The sequence below is a fragment of the Salmo trutta genome, chromosome 32, assembly GCF_901001165.1.
Source record: "Salmo trutta chromosome 32, fSalTru1.1, whole genome shotgun sequence".
In the NCBI taxonomy this organism is placed as follows: domain Eukaryota; kingdom Metazoa; phylum Chordata; class Actinopteri; order Salmoniformes; family Salmonidae; genus Salmo; species Salmo trutta.
Window position 1 is genome coordinate 23161292 of NC_042988.1, and position 20117 is coordinate 23181408.

Genomic DNA, 20117 nt, shown 5'->3' on the forward strand with positions numbered 1-20117 from the left:
ATTAGCCGGCCCAGAATAGCAATAACATTAAATACACTTCTTACATGCTATAACTGTGAAATGTTATCTACCTTAGTTGAATGCCATGACTGTAAGTCACTCTGTGTAAGAGTGTCTGCTAAATGACCAAAATGTATATGTGAAAATGAACATACCAAAATGAACTGCAAAGCACACTGGGTATTATTACCTTGTAATAATAAGGTACCTTGTTTCGGGGTGGAGCTCATTGGAATAATACTTCGCATGCTTTGCAATTGTCCATTTTTACGTATACATTTATATTTAGTTCATTTAGCAGACGCTCTTATCACACCATAGTGCCATGAGACTTATGATAACAATGCAGGGTAAAAGGGGCAACAAAATTGTGAACCGCTATAAAAAGGATATAGAAAAGTATTTTGTATTTTGAAAATACAATTTACAGCTCTCGAAAGTATCTTATTTCAAAATACATTGGAGTGTAGTTCAACCCAGTGTAATACAAATTACAAAATACTCAGAAATAATTAAAATACATATTTCAAATACTTGTAACAGAGCTACTGCCCATCTGTGATCGTAACCCTAACCTTAACCATAACCTCTAACCCTAACCCCATAGCCTAGCTAACATTAGCCACCTAGCTAACGTTAGCCACAACAAATTAGAATTGGTAAGATATCATACGAATTGTAACAGATCATACGAATTGTAATTCATAACATATAATACGAAATGGATGATGGACATCCACAAATGAATACATACCAAATGTAACGTATCATACTAATTTGAGCTTCACGGATTTCCAGTTTGGTATATTACGTCGACCCCTGAGTCCAGGTTGGATTTACATAGCCAACTCCTCAGCTGCCTAGGACATCCCAGATTTCGACCGGTCGGGGAGAGCTCAAAGCGCACAGGATTTGACAGATGTTCGAATCGGATAAACTGCACCGCAAAGAGAGAATTGGGGGGCATTTCGGATTTACATAGTGGTAGCCTATATGCGACAAAATGTCTGGACAAAAGAGTGCGAATCCGTGTAATAAATTCCAAGCGAACATTTTTTATAAAAGTAAATGTCAGAACTGTTTCAAGTCTCGGGAGCTGCATCTTCCAACTGATCATGGTAAGGACCAGGTAAGTGAACAAAGATATTTATGTTTTATTAGTTTTAATACTTTGGCTATTACTCTTCTGAATGTTGATGACAGGGATGACAGATGGGCATGCACTCAATGTTATATCAGACAGAGACATTTCTTCATATTGTGTCAGGTATAACGTTCATTTGTGAAATTGAATGAACATAACGCAATAGCCTAATTTACCTGTTGTAGAAAATGAAGCATCTTGACTGAATGGCCCCAATGCACGAGTCAAATATTTGTCACCACACACCTCCCACACTGTTGTAAAGAGACCGTTGACAGCCCAACTGTCAGCACTCGGCATGCCATAGGTCTCAACAGGTTATTATTATTTTAGAAAACATATACACCATTGCTATCTGATTCTTTTGTGCTCATCTCTGTGTGCCTTGTAAATTTAGAGCCATTGGTCAATGAACCTCAGCTAAGCTCCTGTTTTAAAGCATCTGACTCAGGGGTGAAGGTTAAGTATAAAGTATCCACGTCTGTTGGAAGTTTTGAGGAAAGAATTATCTCATGTTGAGAGGCACTCATAAAACAAGAAACAAAACTCTCTGACAAAGAGTTGAGCAAGAGTAACTGGCAGAGAGTCAGAACATTCCAGTCTTTGGGGACATATCTTAAAGAGCACAAAGAGCAGTTTATCTTCTCTTTTCCATGTCAACAAGGTTATCCCTGCCTCTTATTTATGGCCTATTGCATGGACATACTTAATCTGTTCACACATTTTGTAAATGCAGCATATCACTATAAGAACACTGAATCACGAACAGTCACTGGCTAATCCTACAAAGGACATTCCCTAAAAAGATAGGATTGTTATTCCTTTGTCATTCAAAACATGAATCAACGAGTATTGATGCTCCCTGCCAGAAAAAGCCAAGACCCATACGATGGCATAGAAAAACGATTTCATTAGATAGAACCTTCACAGGTCAAGACCCAACTAATTCCTCCTTGCGTTCCCATGCTTGACAGGCCAAACCCATCTATGGAGGCTGGCTCTGCTTGGCTGCTGAGGGGACAGACTTTGACAATCCAATGCAGAGGTCAAGGGTAAGAGAATGACAAATAACTATCTAGTCTTGGACGGTGGTTGTACAGAAATGTATCAGTAGGACTAGCTTATATTCTGATAGACCTGCAAGTTATTCAATATTTGTAGGCATTATTGCAACATTATCCATAACAACTCTATCTCTAAATGGCAGAAATGGCAGCGACGATTCTTCATCCTGTATGAACATGGCAGCATGAGCTTTGCACTGGACGAGTTGGTAAGAGATTCTGTATTTGAACACACACACACACACACACACACACACACACACACACACACACACACACACACACACACACACACACACACACACACACACACACACACACACACACACACACACACACACACACACACACCAAAAAGCTAAGCAAACCAGATCATCCAACATTAATAGAGGTTAACTACAGTATATTGTCCTGATGTATGTTTTAATGTTTTATGAGAGGATTCCCTATGCATCTTTTTGCCAGATGTTGTGTGTACCGTAGTACCAGAGCAGATGATTTGGGATTAATCTGTCCTCTAATGCCACATCCCCCTCTCCCACTGATCTTCTGAAATCTCCTCCTCTGCTCTCTTTCATGTCACTCTATATAGCCTGTATTAAAACTCAGTTGCAACGGGTAATGTCTTGTTCATGATGGCCTTTAACCCTCCAAAATATCCTTATATATATTTTTATATTTCTAGATGGTGTACAAAAGATACCATGATTAGCATCATAATCTCTGCCAGAATTTCCAGTCATACAAAATGATTGACATTGTGTATCATTCCTTTAGACAAGCACTCTGCCACAAGGAACAGTGAACATGAATCTGTGTACAGCGGTGATTGACGCAGAGCCTAAGACAGGTCAGAGGAACGCTTTGTGCATCATCACACCTGAACAGGAGTTCTTTATCCGGGGGGAGAACAAGGAGATCATCAATGGGTCAGCGATGCTTCTTTGATACTACAGTATGATATGATATGATATCACTCCTGATTTAACTTCTCTGATATTACAGTATGATATGATATCACTCCTAACTTAACTTCTCTGATATTACAGTATGATATGATATCACTCCTGACTTAACTTCTCTGATATTACAGTATGATATGATATCACTCCTAACTTAACTTCTCTGATATTACAGTATGATATGATATCACTCCTGACTTAACTTCTCTGATATTACAGTATGATATGATATCACTCCTAACTTAACTTCTCTGATATTACAGTATGATATGATATCACTCCTGATTTATCTTTTCAGTAAATTCTTGTCTTTGATGGACAATATTTTGAATCCCTGTCATGTCCGTGTCGTTTTCCTTTTACCAGCTGGAGTGAACAACTAGTCGTTTACCCACGGACCTATAAGCAGAATCAGAAGAAGAAACGTAAAGTAGAACCCACTACTTCCCAGGTGACAACTTCTTCTTCTCATAACATTGTGACCAAGATGCCTGGTTACCGGTGGCCTAAATACACTATAAACTACTGTATATGTCAAAGATGTGTTATGCCTTTACATATTATGATAATGAAAACATATTGTGTTCATCAGGAGCCCAGCCCAGCAAAGATGGCTGCCACTGAGCCCAGTTTCTCAGTCATGAAAAGTGGTGACCCTCGCTCCAGCCTGTGGCAGGGAGAGCTGCCCAGTGGGGGTCCGGATGTGGCCCCTGTCTGGACAGTGACAGATACTGATCCCCTGGGCCTGGATGAGACCCCTGCAGGTGTGGAGGAAATACACCAGCCAACACACATACACACACACTCAGACAGGCTTTCATGTCTGTCAGACATTCACAGCCATTTCCTGCCCTCTAACACTGTCCTAACTTCCTGCAGGTGGTCATGCATACAGGATGAGAAAGTTGGCCTTTATTAGTGGACAGATTCATTACCAGTGTAGTAGTGTTATTGAAAGACAGTAGAAAAGGATGCAGGGCTCATGGTAAACTATAATCTCTAATATATTTCACAGACACAACTAAGATTAATTATGCGATCAGAGCAGACATTTCTCTTAATAGCGGTCATGTGATGAATGGCAAGTGCACACTAACTATGTGGAGGCAGACTTATTGGTGTGTCTGGGCCTAGGGTATAACGGAGAGCAGGATCAACTCCTGTAGTGCAGACTGTGCCTGTAGGGGACTTCATTAGGCTGATGTAGATTACAGATTTTACAGCTGCTTTTCCATGGCCTGGGAGCAGATGAAAAGGAAAACAAACTGGAGGCATCTCTTTAATGAGCTGTGCAACTTCATAGTGACACTATGTAGGGGTGTCCCTAAAATGTCTACTATGGTCAAACGTGACACTTCCTTAGATGGGAGACATTATAGTAACTATCTGACCAGATTCCTCATATAACAAGTCTTAAAAGTTTGATTTTTTAGAACTGGATTCTCATAAAAATCTTGCCACTGTCCTGCTATTTGTGTTTCGGTCCAAAAGCAATGACCTAAAGTATCATGCAAAACATAGACCTAACCTGTGCAGTCACAGTCTGAAAACAACCCTCTTTATTTAATAACTCTTCTCAGGTCATGATCCCCACTACCTCCCTTCAGCCTCCAGTGACTCCCTAACCTTTGACGGTAGTCTGTGGCTCTCCAACGGCTCCTGTATCAGTAGCTCTGTGAGTTCCCTGGACTCTGTGGCTAGCGAGGGGACTGACACCAGCAGCGACAGCCACCCCACAGAGCCTACGCCATGCAGAGACCACCCACCTGCCAACAAGAACAACAGGGCAGAGAGAAGGTGAGAATCATGGAGAAGAAATGTTATCAGTTGTGTCTGATATTGGGAGATCTATAATGAACGCAATGTTCTTGGACATTAGTTACAATTTTATTTATTTGGTTTTGTATTTGTTGTGTGTTGTCATGAAAATGCTAACAGGCATAAAACGGGTTTGGCATGGGCTAGGACCAAATGTGCTAGCAATTAGCACTAAAGGACAGCAGATGCCTCCCTGTTTCTCTCTGTATAAAATGGTACACACATTACACACAGCCCAACAGCACATCAAAGATCCATATTCTTCCATTAGGGAGGTAACATTTTAAAATGTAGCTTATAGAAGCACTCCCAGTTTGTTCCTTAATGAACAGCACATACAGTATTTGGGCTACGTGGCTGGAATACCTCCTTGGTCTGTGTGTTTCATTCATTGCCTTCTAAGGACAGACAGAATCCTTTCCCTGAATAAGGCCTCGAAATTCCTAAAGGATTGTGGAATTAGATATTTTGAAGGAATTCTATTTCTGAGTTCCTCACAAACTGCCAGTCATCAGAAAGTAGGAGAAATGTCAAGGCAAGACATTACACTGACTGAGGGCACAGTATTATGTTTGTGCCAACTCATACATGCCTCAACAAGAATTTACCATCCCTGTTATAACAGGACAGATGCTACACCCGCAGTTTATTAAAGATAGTATTCGCTTTTGTGGTTATACTGTATATACAAACTCTCTATCGGATTCTTCTAGGGAATTCCATCTATGTAATATCTGCTATCTTTCTAAACAAAACATGACACTGGAATTGAGGATGTGACTTGAAATTCCAATTCAACAGTAGCACTAGATGGATGTAGGTGACATGGATGTCCTCAGTCTAGGCCTGGCTTGGGGGTACAGAATAAGTGGCGGTGACATTATTCAGCTGTCATCCTGAAGTTCTTCCTGCAGGAAGTGATGTCACAGCCCACCTGTGAGGGGCCATGGAGGACACCATGGCTGTTTGTTGAATGACAGACTTGATTTTCCTGCTTTTCAGCTGCTACAATGAGCCAGGGAAGGCTGGGAGGAGTGCTGTGGGAGAGGACCTGGGTCAGGCTGGATCCAGGAAGGGCAGGAGTGAAGCTCGCAGCAACCAGAGAGAGGTAATCAGTCACACCGTCACAGTGTTCTTACATTGCAGTCAGTCCTCCCACTCCCGGTAAGGCTTGTCACATTCCTCCACTATAACACCATCACTTGAACCACACCTCATAATCCAAAGAGTAACCATAGCTTTTAAGAATAGCAACACCTGTTACCCACCAGGACGGCCCAAGACAAGCATTGCCCTTTCGGCAGACCCCTTTAGGACAGTGTCCAGTGAATAGTGTTTCCACATCTACACATATAGATTGGTATTTTACACACCATTGATGGAGTCTGTCATTATTAAGGTAATGTACACGTGTACACTGCACAGCTGTTCCCGCTGGTTCTCCATTGGACTTGTTTGGACATGACTCATAAGACCAGGTGTTGGAGAGGCAAAGACGTCACCTCAAACGGTTTGGCTCTGGCCTGATTGCATGGTGTGTAAGGCTCATGGACAGGGATGAAGCACTACTCTTCCATTCCACACTGTCAGGTGTGTGTGTGTGCCACGTGTGTCAATATATGTGTGTTTAGTTCCATACCGAAATGCAGGAGTTTGGCATGGCTAAGTCAGCCTCCCATCGGCCGTGTTGAGGCATGTGTTAGTGTGTGAGTAAGACAGGGAGAAGAAGGTGAATAATTCAGGACTGTGTTGTGTTCTCTAACTAAACTGGTTTTAATACTCTGACGGGGCTCTGTCTGCATTTCATGTTGTGTGTTGTAATCTCAGAATGGCATTCCTCTTAGACACATTTTCCATTTACCTAAACATGGATACTATGTAATTAGGGATCTGCCTGTAAGACCCAGACAAACCTCTGCTAACTCATAAGAGTGATGATATCTTACAGTACAATGACCCAGCTGTTGTATCTGTAGGGAGCTGTTGTATCTGTAGGGAGCTGTTGTATCTGTAGGGAGCTGTTGTATCTGTAGGGAGCTGTAGTATCTGTAGGGAGCTGTTGTATCTGTAGGGAGCTGTTGTATCTGTAGGGAGCTGTTGTATCTGTAGGGAGCTGTTGTATCTGTAGGGAGCTGTTGTATCTGTAGGGAGCTGTAGTATCTGTAGGGAGCTGTTGTATCTGTAGGGAGCTGTTGTATCTGTAGGGAGCTGTTGTGTCTGTAGGGAGCTGTAGTATCTGTAGGGACCTGTTGTATGTGTAGGGAGCTGTTGTATCTGTAGGGAGCTGTTGTATCTGTAGGGAGCTGTTGTATCTGTAGGGAGCTGTTGTATCTGTAGGGAGCTGTTGTATCTGTAGGGAGCTGTAGTATCTGTAGGGAGCTGTTGTATCTGTAGGGAGCTGTTGTATCTGTAGGGAGCTGTTGTATCTGTAGGGAGCTGTTGTGTCTGTAGGGAGCTGTTGTGTCTGTAGGGAGCTGTTGTATCTGTAGGGAGCTGTTGTATCTGTAGGGAGCTGTTGTATCTGTAGGGAGCTGTAGTATCTGTAGGGAGCTGTAGTATCTGTAGGGAGCTGTAGTATCTGTAGGGACCTGTTGTATCTGTAGGGAGCTGTTGTATCTGTAGGGAGCTGTTGTATCTGTAGGGAGCTGTTGTGTCTGTAGGGAGCTGTTGTATCTGTAGGGAGCTGTAGTATCTGTAGGGACCTGTTGTATCTGTAGGGAGCTGTTGTATCTGTAGGGAGCTGTAGTATCTGTAGGGAGCTGTTGTATCTGTAGGGAGCTGTAGTTTCTGTAGGGAGCTGTAGTATCTGTAGGGAGCTGTTGTATCTGTAGGGAACTGTTGTATCTGTAGGGAGCTGTAGTTTCTGTAGGGAGCTGTTGTATCTGTAGGGAGCTGTTGTATCTGTAGGGAGCTGTTGTATCTGTAGGGAGCTGTAGTTTCTGTAGGGAGCTGTAGTTTCTGTAGGGAGCTGTTGTATCTGTAGGGAGCTGTTGTATCTGTAGGGAACTGTTGTATCTGTAGGGAGCTGTTGTATCTGTAGGGAGCTGTAGTATCTGTAGGGAGCTGTAGTATCTGTAGGGAGCTGTTGTATCTGTAGGGAGCTGTTGTATCTGTAGGGAGCTGTAGTATCTGTAGGGAGCTGTTGTATCTGTAGGGAGCTGTTGTATCTGTAGGGAGCTGTTGTATCTGTAGGGAGCTGTAGTATCTGTAGGGAGCTGTTGTATCTGTAGGGAGCTGTAGTATCTGTAGGGAGCTGTTGTATCTGTAGGGAGCTGTTGTATCTTTAGGGAGCTGCTGTTGGTCATGTGTTTGAGGCTGGGAGGCACTATCACTGTACAGTATCTCCTGAGTCAAGTGCACATCTGTTTGTGAAATGACAGTCACCATGTTCTCAGACTGGCTCCTGTGATAAGGTAGTGACTAAAGCATCAGTCTGTCTACTCCTGACAACAACAAATACATGACCAGCATTTAGGATTAACACTACAGTATAGAACACATGTACAGTCCATACTGGTACACAGTATGCACACTGTACTAGATGTAGAAAACATACTGCTGATGTCACAGGAAGCTGCTGAGGGGGGGACGTCTCATAATAATGTCTAGAAGGGAGTGAATGGAATGGTATGTGTTGGACACCATTCCATTTATTCCGTTCCAGTACTATGAGCCCGTCCTCCTGGCTGCTTGTAGTTGATTTTTCACAGACTACGTCTGGTGTATATCTTACTGTTTATATTATGAGATACTGTATGAACTGTTGAACCCAGTAATATGATTTAGTTAAACACATCATACATAGTATGTCCATCCCACGGGGTCAAAGGTTCAACGTTAATCTCTGATTAAATCCATCTGTAGGATTTTTCTCTTAAGTTCCTGCCCGACGGAACATGTTATCCCATGTGATCATTTATGTTCCTCCAGTTCCAGTAGTTTTTTTTGGGGGGGGGGGGTTATTGGAGTGAGAGGTCAAATGCCTATTCACAGTTCACTCTGTCCCCCAGGCTCAGATTCCCCAGATAGTCCCACTTCCCCTTTCCCATCCTATCCTATTGGAAGACAGCAACTGTCCAGAATGGTCAGTGTTTGTTGAATATGACAGGAGGCTAGTTCACACTGCTGGCGGGAGCAGAGTGTTCTCTCCCTCATGTTACTGTTATGTGTCCTTGGATAGTTTTCTATGCAAATAGCTGGGCACAGACGAAGAATGTTCTGGATTTACTGAAGTGGTTGTTTTTCCTTTTTTTTATTACGTAAGAGTTAAAAGAATGAGGCTTTTGAAGGCTCAACTAGATGAGAAAATAATCTTGTTTCATATGGTGCCGCTGTCTCTAGTTTCATTTAGCGGTGGCTAATCTAGATTTAAAGGGACTCACTGATGTGTTTTTTAGAGCTATTTAGTTAGCCAGGATGAAACCCAATATAAGGTAGGTAACAGTCAGGGATGTGGGAATCTTGTCAAGACAGAGATTTGGGACTTTTAACATCCCTGGGCTTGTGAGACTGGATGCCAGGGGCCATCAGGAATAATACAGCCTCCAAAGTCTTTTCATACACTCCCCAGCCAAGCCCAGTCACCAGAGTGGAACTCATTCTTAATGTGAGTAAGGTTTAATAGCCCCTGAAAAGAGAGCACTTCCTCTCTCCTGCTGTGTCCCAAAATAAGCCTTACATCTCACAACACTGCCTGCCAGAGACCTGCCAGAGACCTGCCAGAGACCTGCCAGAGACCTGCCATGACTTGTGGGTTCTCTGCTTGATACAATGCACACGTCCAAGCTGTCTCAGTCATGATAGAGTAAAGGGAAACGACATAATCTTGTTTTTTATTTGCAACAAGCTGACAGTAATACAGGACATGATCACATTTGCTAATCCATCTTACACCTTCTACATTGTTACTTCAGTAATTGATAGTGTCCTGTTGTTACGCCCAGAAACTGCAGTCGTGTGGAGATCTAAGCCCAGGTCAACTCACCGTCCCTCCTCCTCAGAGAAGAGCTAAGTCACTGGACCGCAGGACTTCGGAGTCTGTCATGACTGTGAGTGCTTGTTACTTTTGGAATTTCTGTTCACTGAAAGCATGGGGTCAAGTTGTAAAACGTCAGAAAACTGTCACAGTTCAAACAAGGATGCTCTCATAATTTAAACAAGTATAAATGAAAGCCCCAAGTGGATTGACGGCAGTTAACTTTTTTGTTGAAGTGTCTGAAAACAACTGTATGACCGTGCCTCTTTGACCTCCTGACTAACTTACTGTCTTATCTTCCTTACAGCCTGATTTGCTGAACTTCAAGAAAGGGTGGATGATGAAACTGGATAAGGAGGATCAGGTATAGGAATGGACAGATCAAGAATGTATTTTACTTTCGTCACTGAACACCTTCCCACATTTCTACCCCAAAGGCACATGGATGCTGAATGTGCGCATGTACATTTTGTGATGTTTAAGGTGCTGTGGGTCCTTGCTATGAAGGTGAAGCCTGACAGTTCAAATGTATTATGCAGGTTTCTGTATCTACTATCCATTATAATGTCTGTCTGCTCCCCTCTAGTGGAGGAAATACTGGTTTGTGCTGTCAGCTGACAGTCTGCGGTACTACAAGGATTCCTTCGCAGAGGAGGCAAGTTCATGTGCATTTTCATTTTTACTGAATGCAGTACCCACAGATATGTGATTTTGTGGGGACAGGGAAACATGTTTTTGTTATTTTTCACCCCAAGTCTTGAATTCATGTTTGTCATCTCTTGTTAGAACTCAGATCTGGAGGGGGAGATTGACTTGACCAAGTGTCATAATGTCTCAGAGTACCAGGTCCAGAGGAACTATGGCTTTCAGATCCATGTAAGACTAAATCTATACCTACAAAAATTGAAATCAACAGATGAATGCTGATCCATTCTATACATACAGTAAGTCTCCTATACTCAATCAAAATAATATTCCTAATGTCTTCCCTCAGACCCAGAAGTGTGTCTTTACTCTGTCAGCCATGACTGCAGGGATCCGGAGAAACTGGATCCAGGCCCTCATGAAGAATGTCCATCCATCTAACGCTCCTGATGTAGCCAGGTAAATGGCGTCTGTAATACCAGCCTCATTACTACATAGTAATACATCAGTAGACTACCACCATTCTATAGTAGTGATGGGAAGGTCTCTGCCTTTGTTTAGGCAGAATGCCTCGTTTCCTCAGTCAGTAAGTATTTGTGTTATTCTGTTGTGATTGTAAAGCAGCTTGCCAGTCCATCGCATCCCTTGCAGCCCAACAGAGTCCCTGCCCCTCCCTAAGCCAGACGTGACCCAGGACTCCTCCCCCTCCTCTGAGGTCCCTACAGAGAGAGTCCAGGGGCCCAAACAGAGCCACATCCATGAGAGGAGACGCGAAGGGCGCTCCAAGACCTTTGACTGGGCTGAGTTCAGCCCTATGGCCCTGCTAGCCTCTGAGCTGGAGGTGCAGCAGGAAACAAAGGAGCCTCTTCGGATGGAGGTAGGGGACCTGGAGAGGAAGAGGAGGCGAGAGGAGAGGAGGAGGAGGTATGACAGCATGCTAGGCTTCCTTGTGGGCTGGGAGATGGACTGTGACAGAGGAGGTATCAGTCCCAGGTCACCCAGGACTCACCAGAAGGTGCAGAGGGAGATTGAACAATGCTGGCAGCAGGTGGAAAGGACTGCCTTTAGACAGGAGAAGACTGTTCCATTGTACACTGAGTCCCAGGGCAAGGATAAAGAGGATATGGGGATTCTACTGGAGACTTACCACAGCAGGGTGAGACTGTGTATCTCAAAATGATTCCTAACAGGAACAATGTTAACGTTATGAGGTGCTTTCTCTGCTGCTGGTTGGCTTAACGGTGGACTTACTGTATCTCTGTGTCGTGTGATTAAAGGTAGAGGAGTTGAAGGGCCAGTTGGCAGAGTCAGACCATCGCAGGCTTGAGCTGAAGGCTCAGTTGAGCACTGCATTAGGATGCCAGCATCATGCCTCCCTGCCGGTAAGGCAAAATATATCTTAGCCTATACATAGTATGGATATGCTCTGTAGTTCCATCTATAATACTTCCACTTTGCAACAATGATAACTACCTAATTATAGACAATTGTCTTGCCTCCTCCTGTAAGCTTGAGGCCCCAATGTGCCCAGAAGATGATCTTCCCTCTTTGAAAAGCCTGACTGACATGTACAGGGAGACCAGAGAGCTCCTCCAGCAACAGGAGCTGAAGAGACAGAACATACAGGAGCAGCTCCAGGAGCAGCTTGGCCTGTCCCTGTCATCAGCCCCTCTGGAGAAACACCGCTCCCCTGGAACTCACCCATCACCACCACCCAGCATCTGGCTGCATGACACCGAGGGAAACCTCCAGGAGCTGGAGGATCTGTTCCCTGACTGCCCTATATCAGTAAACACACCTGTCATGTCACCAACCTCAGACACAGAACTCTCATCTGACTCTGTGCCTCAGAATGGAAGTGAGAACAGAGGGCCTAACTTGGGCAGTGAAACTAGCTCTCAGACACAGTTTGAAAATGGAAGCCATCAACAGACATCGATTCCAGAATCACACACAAAAAGTTGTGCATGGAGCCCAGATTCACTGAGCATGGAGGAAACTCAGGAAAGAGCCAACAGTGTGAGAATAGACAACCTACTATGCTGTGAGACACCCAGGCCCACAGAGGAGTACGTAGACCCAGATCAGGCCATCGTGATGAGGAGACTATCCCAGGAGGTAGAGCTGCTCAGCAGCCAGAACGAGGCCCTCAACCAGCGCAACCAGGAGATGCTCAACCAGCTGACAGAGGCAGACAGAGAGATAGAGAGACTGAAAGCAGAGCTTATCACTCAGTACAGTGGGCCTCAGTTCCTCCCTGAGGCAGAGCAGCACAGCCAGACCAAAGTGGAAGGCCTGGAGAAGGAGCTGCGCAGGAGAGATGAGCAGCTCCAGGAGACCCAGTCCCTACTAGCCTCAATGGACCAGCGTCTGAAGGAGACAGAGGTACAGCTGCAGCTCAGGGAGGACACTTTCAAAGACCTGGGCTTCCCAGCAGAAGAGGATGATGATGATGAAGAGGAGGAAGCTGGGGAAGAGAATATCAACACACACCACCTTGGAGAGAAGGAGCGGGAACACCTTCAACAGTGTCTGCAGGCCATGGAGGCCAAGCAATTAGAACTAGAGAGACAGCTCCAGCACACAGAACAGACCTGCAGGGAGCTGCAGGCCCACAACACACAACTCAGAGAGGCTGAGAGGTTGTACAGCCAGAGAGCCATGGAGGCAGAGGCTGACATCGTAAGGATTAATGAGGAAGTAGAGAAGGAATGGACGGTAGAGAAAGAAAGTGGATTGAGGTGTAGCAGTGAAGGCAAATGGCAGGATGTAATATTGGATTCAGGTGAAGAAAGGGTTCAGCAAGTGGTGGAAGGGATAAGGTTGATGTCCAGAACCTTAGGGAGAGTAGCGCAGGTGATTGACAGGTCAGATATGGATGTGGTAAAGATGCCATTAGATAGAAAGTGTGTGGAGGTGAACCAGACAGTGGTCAGGCAGCTTCAGTTAGAGGAGGAGTTTTGGGGAAGGCTGTTGAACAGTTTGAAGGCAAACCCATGCCAGTCCAATGAGGATAAACTCACAGATGTGATTCTAAGTCAGATTTTAGAACACATGGTCGTGGAAAAGCAGACGCTCCTCCTAGCTCATAGTCTTTTCTCTCATAATAAGAAAGATTTAAACATAAACACTGGAGGCCTGGACAGGATGAATGGATGCAGGTCTTTGAGAGACCTGGACATCATTGGAAACATAGCAGGTGAAACAGGTTCAGAAATGAAAGAGGAAGATGATGAGAGGATATGGAATGTGTACAACCAGCATAATGACACCGATGACTTCATAAGCCGACATTTCACAGAGATCACACAGGAGAGAATTTTCCTGCTCAACCAAATCGCCTCCTCAGTCGGAGCCCCGGCCAATGACGAGTTCCAGTCCCTGGCACAAAGACTTTGTCATTTCCACAATGTAAATGAGCCCCGGTTAGCTTCCATACACTGCACCGCCATGGAAGCCTTCTCATCCTATCGTCTCAGTAGGCTTAACACTCTACACAAGAGCCAATTTCAAGAGACTCAACAGGGACTGCTCATTGCTCGTTCTCCTTTGATGTGCAGCAGATGTGCTGGGCTGCTGAGTGAAAACCAGCAGCTTGGGGCCAGATGGTCAGACCTGGAGAGACAGGGGAGTTCCTCAGTGGAATTAGGGTTGACCCCCCTGAGGCAGGGAGAACACATAGACGCACAGCAAACAGCCACACAGCTACTAGACACTGCAAGTGAGCAGAAGACAGAGACGCCTGCAATGAATGCTGCAGGTAAAATGGAGGTGGAAAGCCCAAACCAGGGAGTGACTGCAGTAGAGGAAGTGTGCAGGGTTAGGTGTGCAGAAGTGGTGGAGGGTGACTTCCTGACCAACAGCATTGAGAGTCCAATGATAAAGGTAGAGAGTAGGATAGATGAGGTAGAGAGTAGGGTAGATGAGGTAGAGTGTAGGGTAGATGAGGTAGAGAGTAGGGTAGATGAGGTAGAGATTAGGGTAGATGAGGTAGAGTGTAGGGTAGATGAGGTAGAGAGTAGGGTAGATGAGGTAGAGTGTAGGGTAGATGAGGTAGAGAGTAGGGTAGATGAGGTAGAGATTAGGGTAGATGAGGTAGAGTGTAGGGTAGATGAGGTAGAGAGTAGGGTAGATGAGGTAGAGAGTAGGGTAGATGAGGTAGAGAAAGGAATCCAGGAAGTTGATACGGATAAGGATGTAGAGGAGAGGAGCACTACTGAACCCCATGAAGAAGCAAACACTCTGGGGGCGGAGGAGCTGGAGATTGTGTTATCATCACTGAGAGGTCGTGTGAAGGATCTAGAGGAGCAGCTGTCTGTCATGGCCAACATTAAAGCAGAGCATGATGGGAGAATGGCATCTCTCCAGCTGAAACATAAGGAGGACATAGAAAATCTAAAGGTAGGACAACTCCCATAATAACAATTGTCGATAATCATCAATGGGATTTTTGGTAGTTCCTGAATTCACTAGAATTAAGATGTAATGAACCAACCCCAGGGAGTAGTGACCATTATAACAATGGATCTGTGGATGAATCACCTAACAGTCCACTGCGTCTGTGTTTGCCCCTGCAGGCCACATATGAGCATGGATTTGTCACCATGGAGGAGTCCCAGCAGAGGATCGTGGGGGAACTGCAGCACAGACATCAGCAGGACCTGCAGCGCCTGCAGTTAGACACAGACAGACTGCTGGAGGAGGAGACGGCTGCTACTATCACAGGTGAGGGGGGACAGTGTGTGTGTGTGTGTGTGTGTGTGTGTGTGTGTGTGTGTGTGTGTGTGTGTGTGTGTGTGTGTGTGTGTGTGTGTGTGTGTGTGTGTGTGTGCATGTTTAAAGGTTAAACGTTTTTAGGATATTTACAGTATGTGTGAAGGCAGAGTTTCTCAGAATATTGATAAGCTCACGTTCCCATGCCACTCTAATGGAGTGAACATATCCCCTTTAATTGTGGCATTAGCAATTGAAGCAATGAAGAACGCTCACCGTGCCGAACTCAAGAGAGAGATACAGAGGGCATGCCATGAAAACAACAATGCAGGAGACATGAACCTTGGAGAGATATGCAGGCAACACAGGTAAATGTACTACCTGTTGATCTATGTCGTTGTAAATCGTCAAGGAAAGCACATGGCCAGATAGTACACTGGATTGGCTGACAAACACTGAGTTTTGGACTGATAATCTGCATACTCCCTGCCCTTGGCTCTGTATCTGTCTGTCTGTATAACACACAATGCACCTTGTGTCTAGTCTTGGCTGTGGTTTTCAGCTCTCAGGATCATGTTTTTGTTTGTGTGTGCACACGTGTGTGTGTGTATGTGTGTGTGTGTGTGTGTGTGTGTGTGTGTGTGTGCACACGTGTGTGTGTGTGTGTGTGTGTGTGTGTGTGTGTGTGTGTGTGTGTGTGTGTGTGTGTGTGTGTGTGTGTGTGTGTGTGTGTGTGTAGTGAGGAGCTGGCCTCCTGTCACAGGGAGCTGGAGGTGTTGTCCCAGCAGTACTCTCTAAAGTGTCTGGAGAGCTCCCACCTGGGCCAGGCCCTGGAGGCAGAGAGACAGGCTCTATGTCAGTGTCAGCAGGAGAACCAGGACCTTAGAACTTGCAACCAGGTCAGTCACATTATGACCATGTACCATCACAAGTGTTTCTGCTCCAAGCCAACTAAATTGGCTGCCGGGTCCTCTGTCTTAACACACATAGTAGAATGCATAACGCATACTTTTATAAACTTCATATCAGACTGTTACAACACTCTGCAACAAAACCTTGAGGGTCCCTTACATTTCCCTTAGTATTTCCCAATTCTGTCTTCGTCATCAGATACAAAGTAGCGGTGTTAGTAATGATGAAGCTGGTTGTCTTTCCAGGAGCTGAGTGGCCATCTAGCTGCAGAGATCACCAGACTTTGCTCTCTGGCCAAGCAGAACGCCTTCCCTCTTAGTCAGGAGAGAGATGTGTATGAGCTGGAGGTAAGTCTTCAGTAGTACTTCACTGCACAATAGCTATGTTGCTTAAGTATAACAAAAAATTGTTGGATATAATCTTTATCTAGCCCAGTCAAGTAAAGTTTGATGTGAAGGTAAATTGTATCTGCCTTTGACTGGTAATGCCACTAGATGTCACCCTTAGCAACATGACCAATTTACAGCCTCTAAAACATATGACATACTCATGTGCTGTACATTCTGTGCTGATCTATGGCACCTTGGTCCTCTGGTGTTGTACCTGTGTCTGGTGTTGTACCTGTGTCTGGTGTTGTACCTGTGTCTGGTGTTGTACCTGTGTCTGGTGTTGTACCTGTGTCTGGTGTTGTACCTGTGTCTGATGTTGTACCTGTGTCTGGTGTTGTACCTGTGTCTGGTGTTGTACCTGTGTCTGGTGTTGTACCTGTGTCTGGTGTTATACCTGTGTCTGGTGTTGTACCTGTGTCTGGTGTTGTACCTGTGTCTGGTGTTGTACCTGTGTCTGGTGTTGTACCTGTGTCTGGTGTTGTACCTGTGTCTGATGTTGTACCTGTGTCTGGTGTTGTACCTGTGTCTGGTGTTGTACCTGTGTCTGGTGTTGTACCTGTGTCTGGTGTTGTACCTGTGTCTGGTGTTGTACCTGTGTCTGAGGAATCAACTGTGATTCTGTCTGACTGTTAGATCTCCCTGCGTGTGAAGGAGTCAGAGGTGCAGTGCCTCAAGCAGAAGATCACCTCGCTCAAGGATGAACTCCAGACAGCCCACAGGGTGAGATCACAGCACAGCACACACTGGCAGAATAACAATAGCCTTTGTCTGTATAAATGTATGACTACTAGACATAAGATGGACAACACTATTGTCCTGCTATTACCATGTACTACTGTACATTTATTAGCATGGGTCATACTCTATTTAACCTGGTAATAGTGCCTGTTTATAGCCTAATCCCTGTTCCCCCCAGGATAAGAGGTATGCAACAGAGACGTACAAGGACATCTACACAGAGCTAAGCATCATGAGGGCCAAGGCAGAGAGAGACCTGGGACAGCTCAGGGAGAACCTGAGGTTGGCCCACAAAGCACTAGGAGAGCTCTCACCTGCAGCGGACACAGATAATAATGGTATACATGACATTATGCTGGTGGCCCGGCCTTCAGGGATTCAGAGATGAAACACTGATGTGAAAACGAAAAGGTGTTGAATGCTGCCACTCTGAGGCCAAAACCTGCATGACAGCCAAGTCTCGCTGGATGTTTCCCCACCCAACTCTGGTTTTGGCAGCATCACTAGTCTGTATCATATAGATGTCATTCATTGCGTAATACAGACCATTTGTGAATAACCTCATTCTGTTATGTACCTTAATAATATTGGATGTATCTGAATCCTCTGACTGTCATCTGTGCAGTTTGCTGTAGCATGTCACTTAGTCCTTTAGATTTTGAAAACCCTTGACGTTCTGTCCATTTCTTACATAAATGAAAGAAAGCGGCTCTTATTAGAGGTCATATTGTACAGTAGTGCAGCATAACGCTATAGAGATCTCCTTTGGGTACACATATATACTAAATATCTGAAACATCTGTTTTGCCCTTTCATGGGCCTTTACAGTGTCTCTTAGGGGTGTGGGTGTCCGTTATTCTTCCTCATACATGCGGTTTGACCTCGCAATACTGGAGCCAACTAATGGTTTTAATCCTAATACTGGAGGTAACTAATGGTTTTAATCCTTATATTGGAGGCAACTAATGATTTTAATCCTTATATTGGAGGCAACTAATGGTTTTAATCCTTATATTGGAGGCAACTAATGATTTTAATCCTTATATTGGAGGCAACTAATGGTTTTAATCCTTATACTGAAGGCAACTAATGGTTTTAATCCTTATATTTGAGGCAACAAATAGTTTTAATCTTTATATTGGAGGCAACTAATGGTTTTAATCCTTATATTGGAGGCAACTAATGGTTTTAATCCTTATACTGAAGGCAACTAATGGTTTTAATCCTTATATTGGAGCCAACTAATGGTTTTAATCCTTATACTGGAGGCAACTAATGGTTTTAATCCTTATATTGGAGCCAACTAATGGTTTTAATCCTTATACTGGAGGTAACTAATGGTTTTAATCCTTATACTGGAGGTAACTAATGGTTTTAATCCTTATATTGGAGGCAACAAATTGTTTTAATGCTTATACTGAAGGCAACTAATGGTTTTAATCCTTATACTGGAGGTAACTAATGGTTTTAATCCTTATACTGGAGGCAACTAATGGTTTTAATCCTTATACTGGAGGTAACTAATGGTTTTAATCCTTATACTGGAGGTAACTAATGGTTTTAATCCTTATATTGGAGGCAACAAATTGTTTTAATCTTTATACTGAAGGCAACTAATGGTTTTAATCCTTATATTTGAGGCAACAAATTGTTTTAATCCTTATACTGAAGGCAACTAATGGTTTTAATCCTTATACTGGAGGTAACTAATGGTTTTAATCCTTATATTTGAGGCAACTAATGGTTTTAATCCTTATATTGGAGCCAACTAGTAGGTTTTAATCCTTATACTGAAGGCAACTAATGGTTTTAATCCTTTCATCCATCATATACTCCCTAGTTCTGTTAGACTGAATAATAGAACAGACTGTCCTGGTAATGTAGCCAACATTTTGGGCATGGCTGCACCTTATGAATAATCTTCTGCAAATGCAGTGAATGGTGTAATGTTCTTATATTTTCTGCATGTCTGCGAAATGTAGGAATGTCAGCGAAAAATATACTATGCCATGCCAGTATTAGAAAAGCTGTTGGTGATTCTTTATGTGGCCTTACAGTAATCACTTTTGAAACACAAGCTTTACCATTATGACTTAATAGTCATGATGCTGGATCTGATTTCTGATATCTGTTTCTTTCTCCGTAGAGTGTCAAGGAAGATAACTGCAGCTGAACAGAGACGCAACGCACAACATGGATTGTTCATCGGTCTATCCATGTTTACACCATTTAGCACTTAGAGATCCAAAGTTATATTGTCAAACATTTTATGTCCTATCTACTGTTTCTGTACTACAGAATTTTAAGAGCGCATTATTTGAGGATTCTGTATTTTTACATCATTGTATCTAAACGCACACTACTATTTAGCCTGTCTACGTTTGTAGATAGGCTAGACATTTTGTAGACGTTTTCCTGACGATTAACATTTATCTCAAGACGTTTGTAAAATGTGTAGAATTATTACACTGCTATGTCCAATCCAGTTATTGAACGGGGATATTTCTAAAGACAACTCAGATTAAGTTTGCTTTTCTTACCTGTGAAATACATGAAAAAGTATGTATGTCTATAATGTAAAATGAGTCTATAATGTAAAAGTATTATTTGTTTGTGAGTGGGTGGTTTTATTTGGAGGCGTTTATCTTGGTCCTGCTAGTACACATTTTGATGTTCTTTATTCATGTCAAGTAATCTAATGATAAATTAAATTGATTTATTTTAAATAATTGTGTGACCTTTTATCAGTCTGCTACG

At 43.7% G+C, this 20117-nt stretch overlaps 1 protein-coding gene across 1 annotated transcript; it reads left to right on the top strand.

The window, feature by feature from the left end:
• The first annotated feature begins 844 nt into the window (after positions 1-844).
• Positions 845-20086, top strand: LOC115170694 (uncharacterized). Its single transcript, XM_029726931.1, has 23 exons — positions 845-1129; positions 2119-2196; positions 2352-2417; positions 2986-3137; positions 3537-3621; positions 3763-3934; positions 4751-4967; positions 5991-6096; positions 9932-10036; positions 10271-10327; positions 10550-10618; positions 10750-10839; positions 10958-11067; positions 11230-11764; positions 11886-11990; positions 12118-15009; positions 15186-15333; positions 15572-15689; positions 16061-16220; positions 16479-16580; positions 17256-17342; positions 17539-17698; positions 19507-20086. The coding sequence occupies exons 1-23, from the start codon at positions 1004-1006 to the stop codon at positions 19521-19523; spliced, it is 5757 nt and encodes a 1918-aa protein (XP_029582791.1). The 5' UTR covers positions 845-1003; the 3' UTR covers positions 19524-20086.
• The last annotated feature ends 31 nt before the right edge of the window (positions 20087-20117 follow it).

Excerpts from the sequence above, each read along its gene's own strand:
- LOC115170694 (XM_029726931.1), top strand. The coding sequence starts at position 1,004 with ATGTCTGGACAAAAGAGTGCGAATCCGTGTAATAAATTCCAAGCGAAC. Across the intron at positions 6,097-9,931 it reads CTCGCAGCAACCAGAGAGAG|AAACTGCAGTCGTGTGGAGA; the intron begins GTAATCAGTCAC and ends TGTTACGCCCAG. Across the intron at positions 16,581-17,255 it reads GAGATGTGTATGAGCTGGAG|ATCTCCCTGCGTGTGAAGGA; the intron begins GTAAGTCTTCAG and ends TCTGACTGTTAG.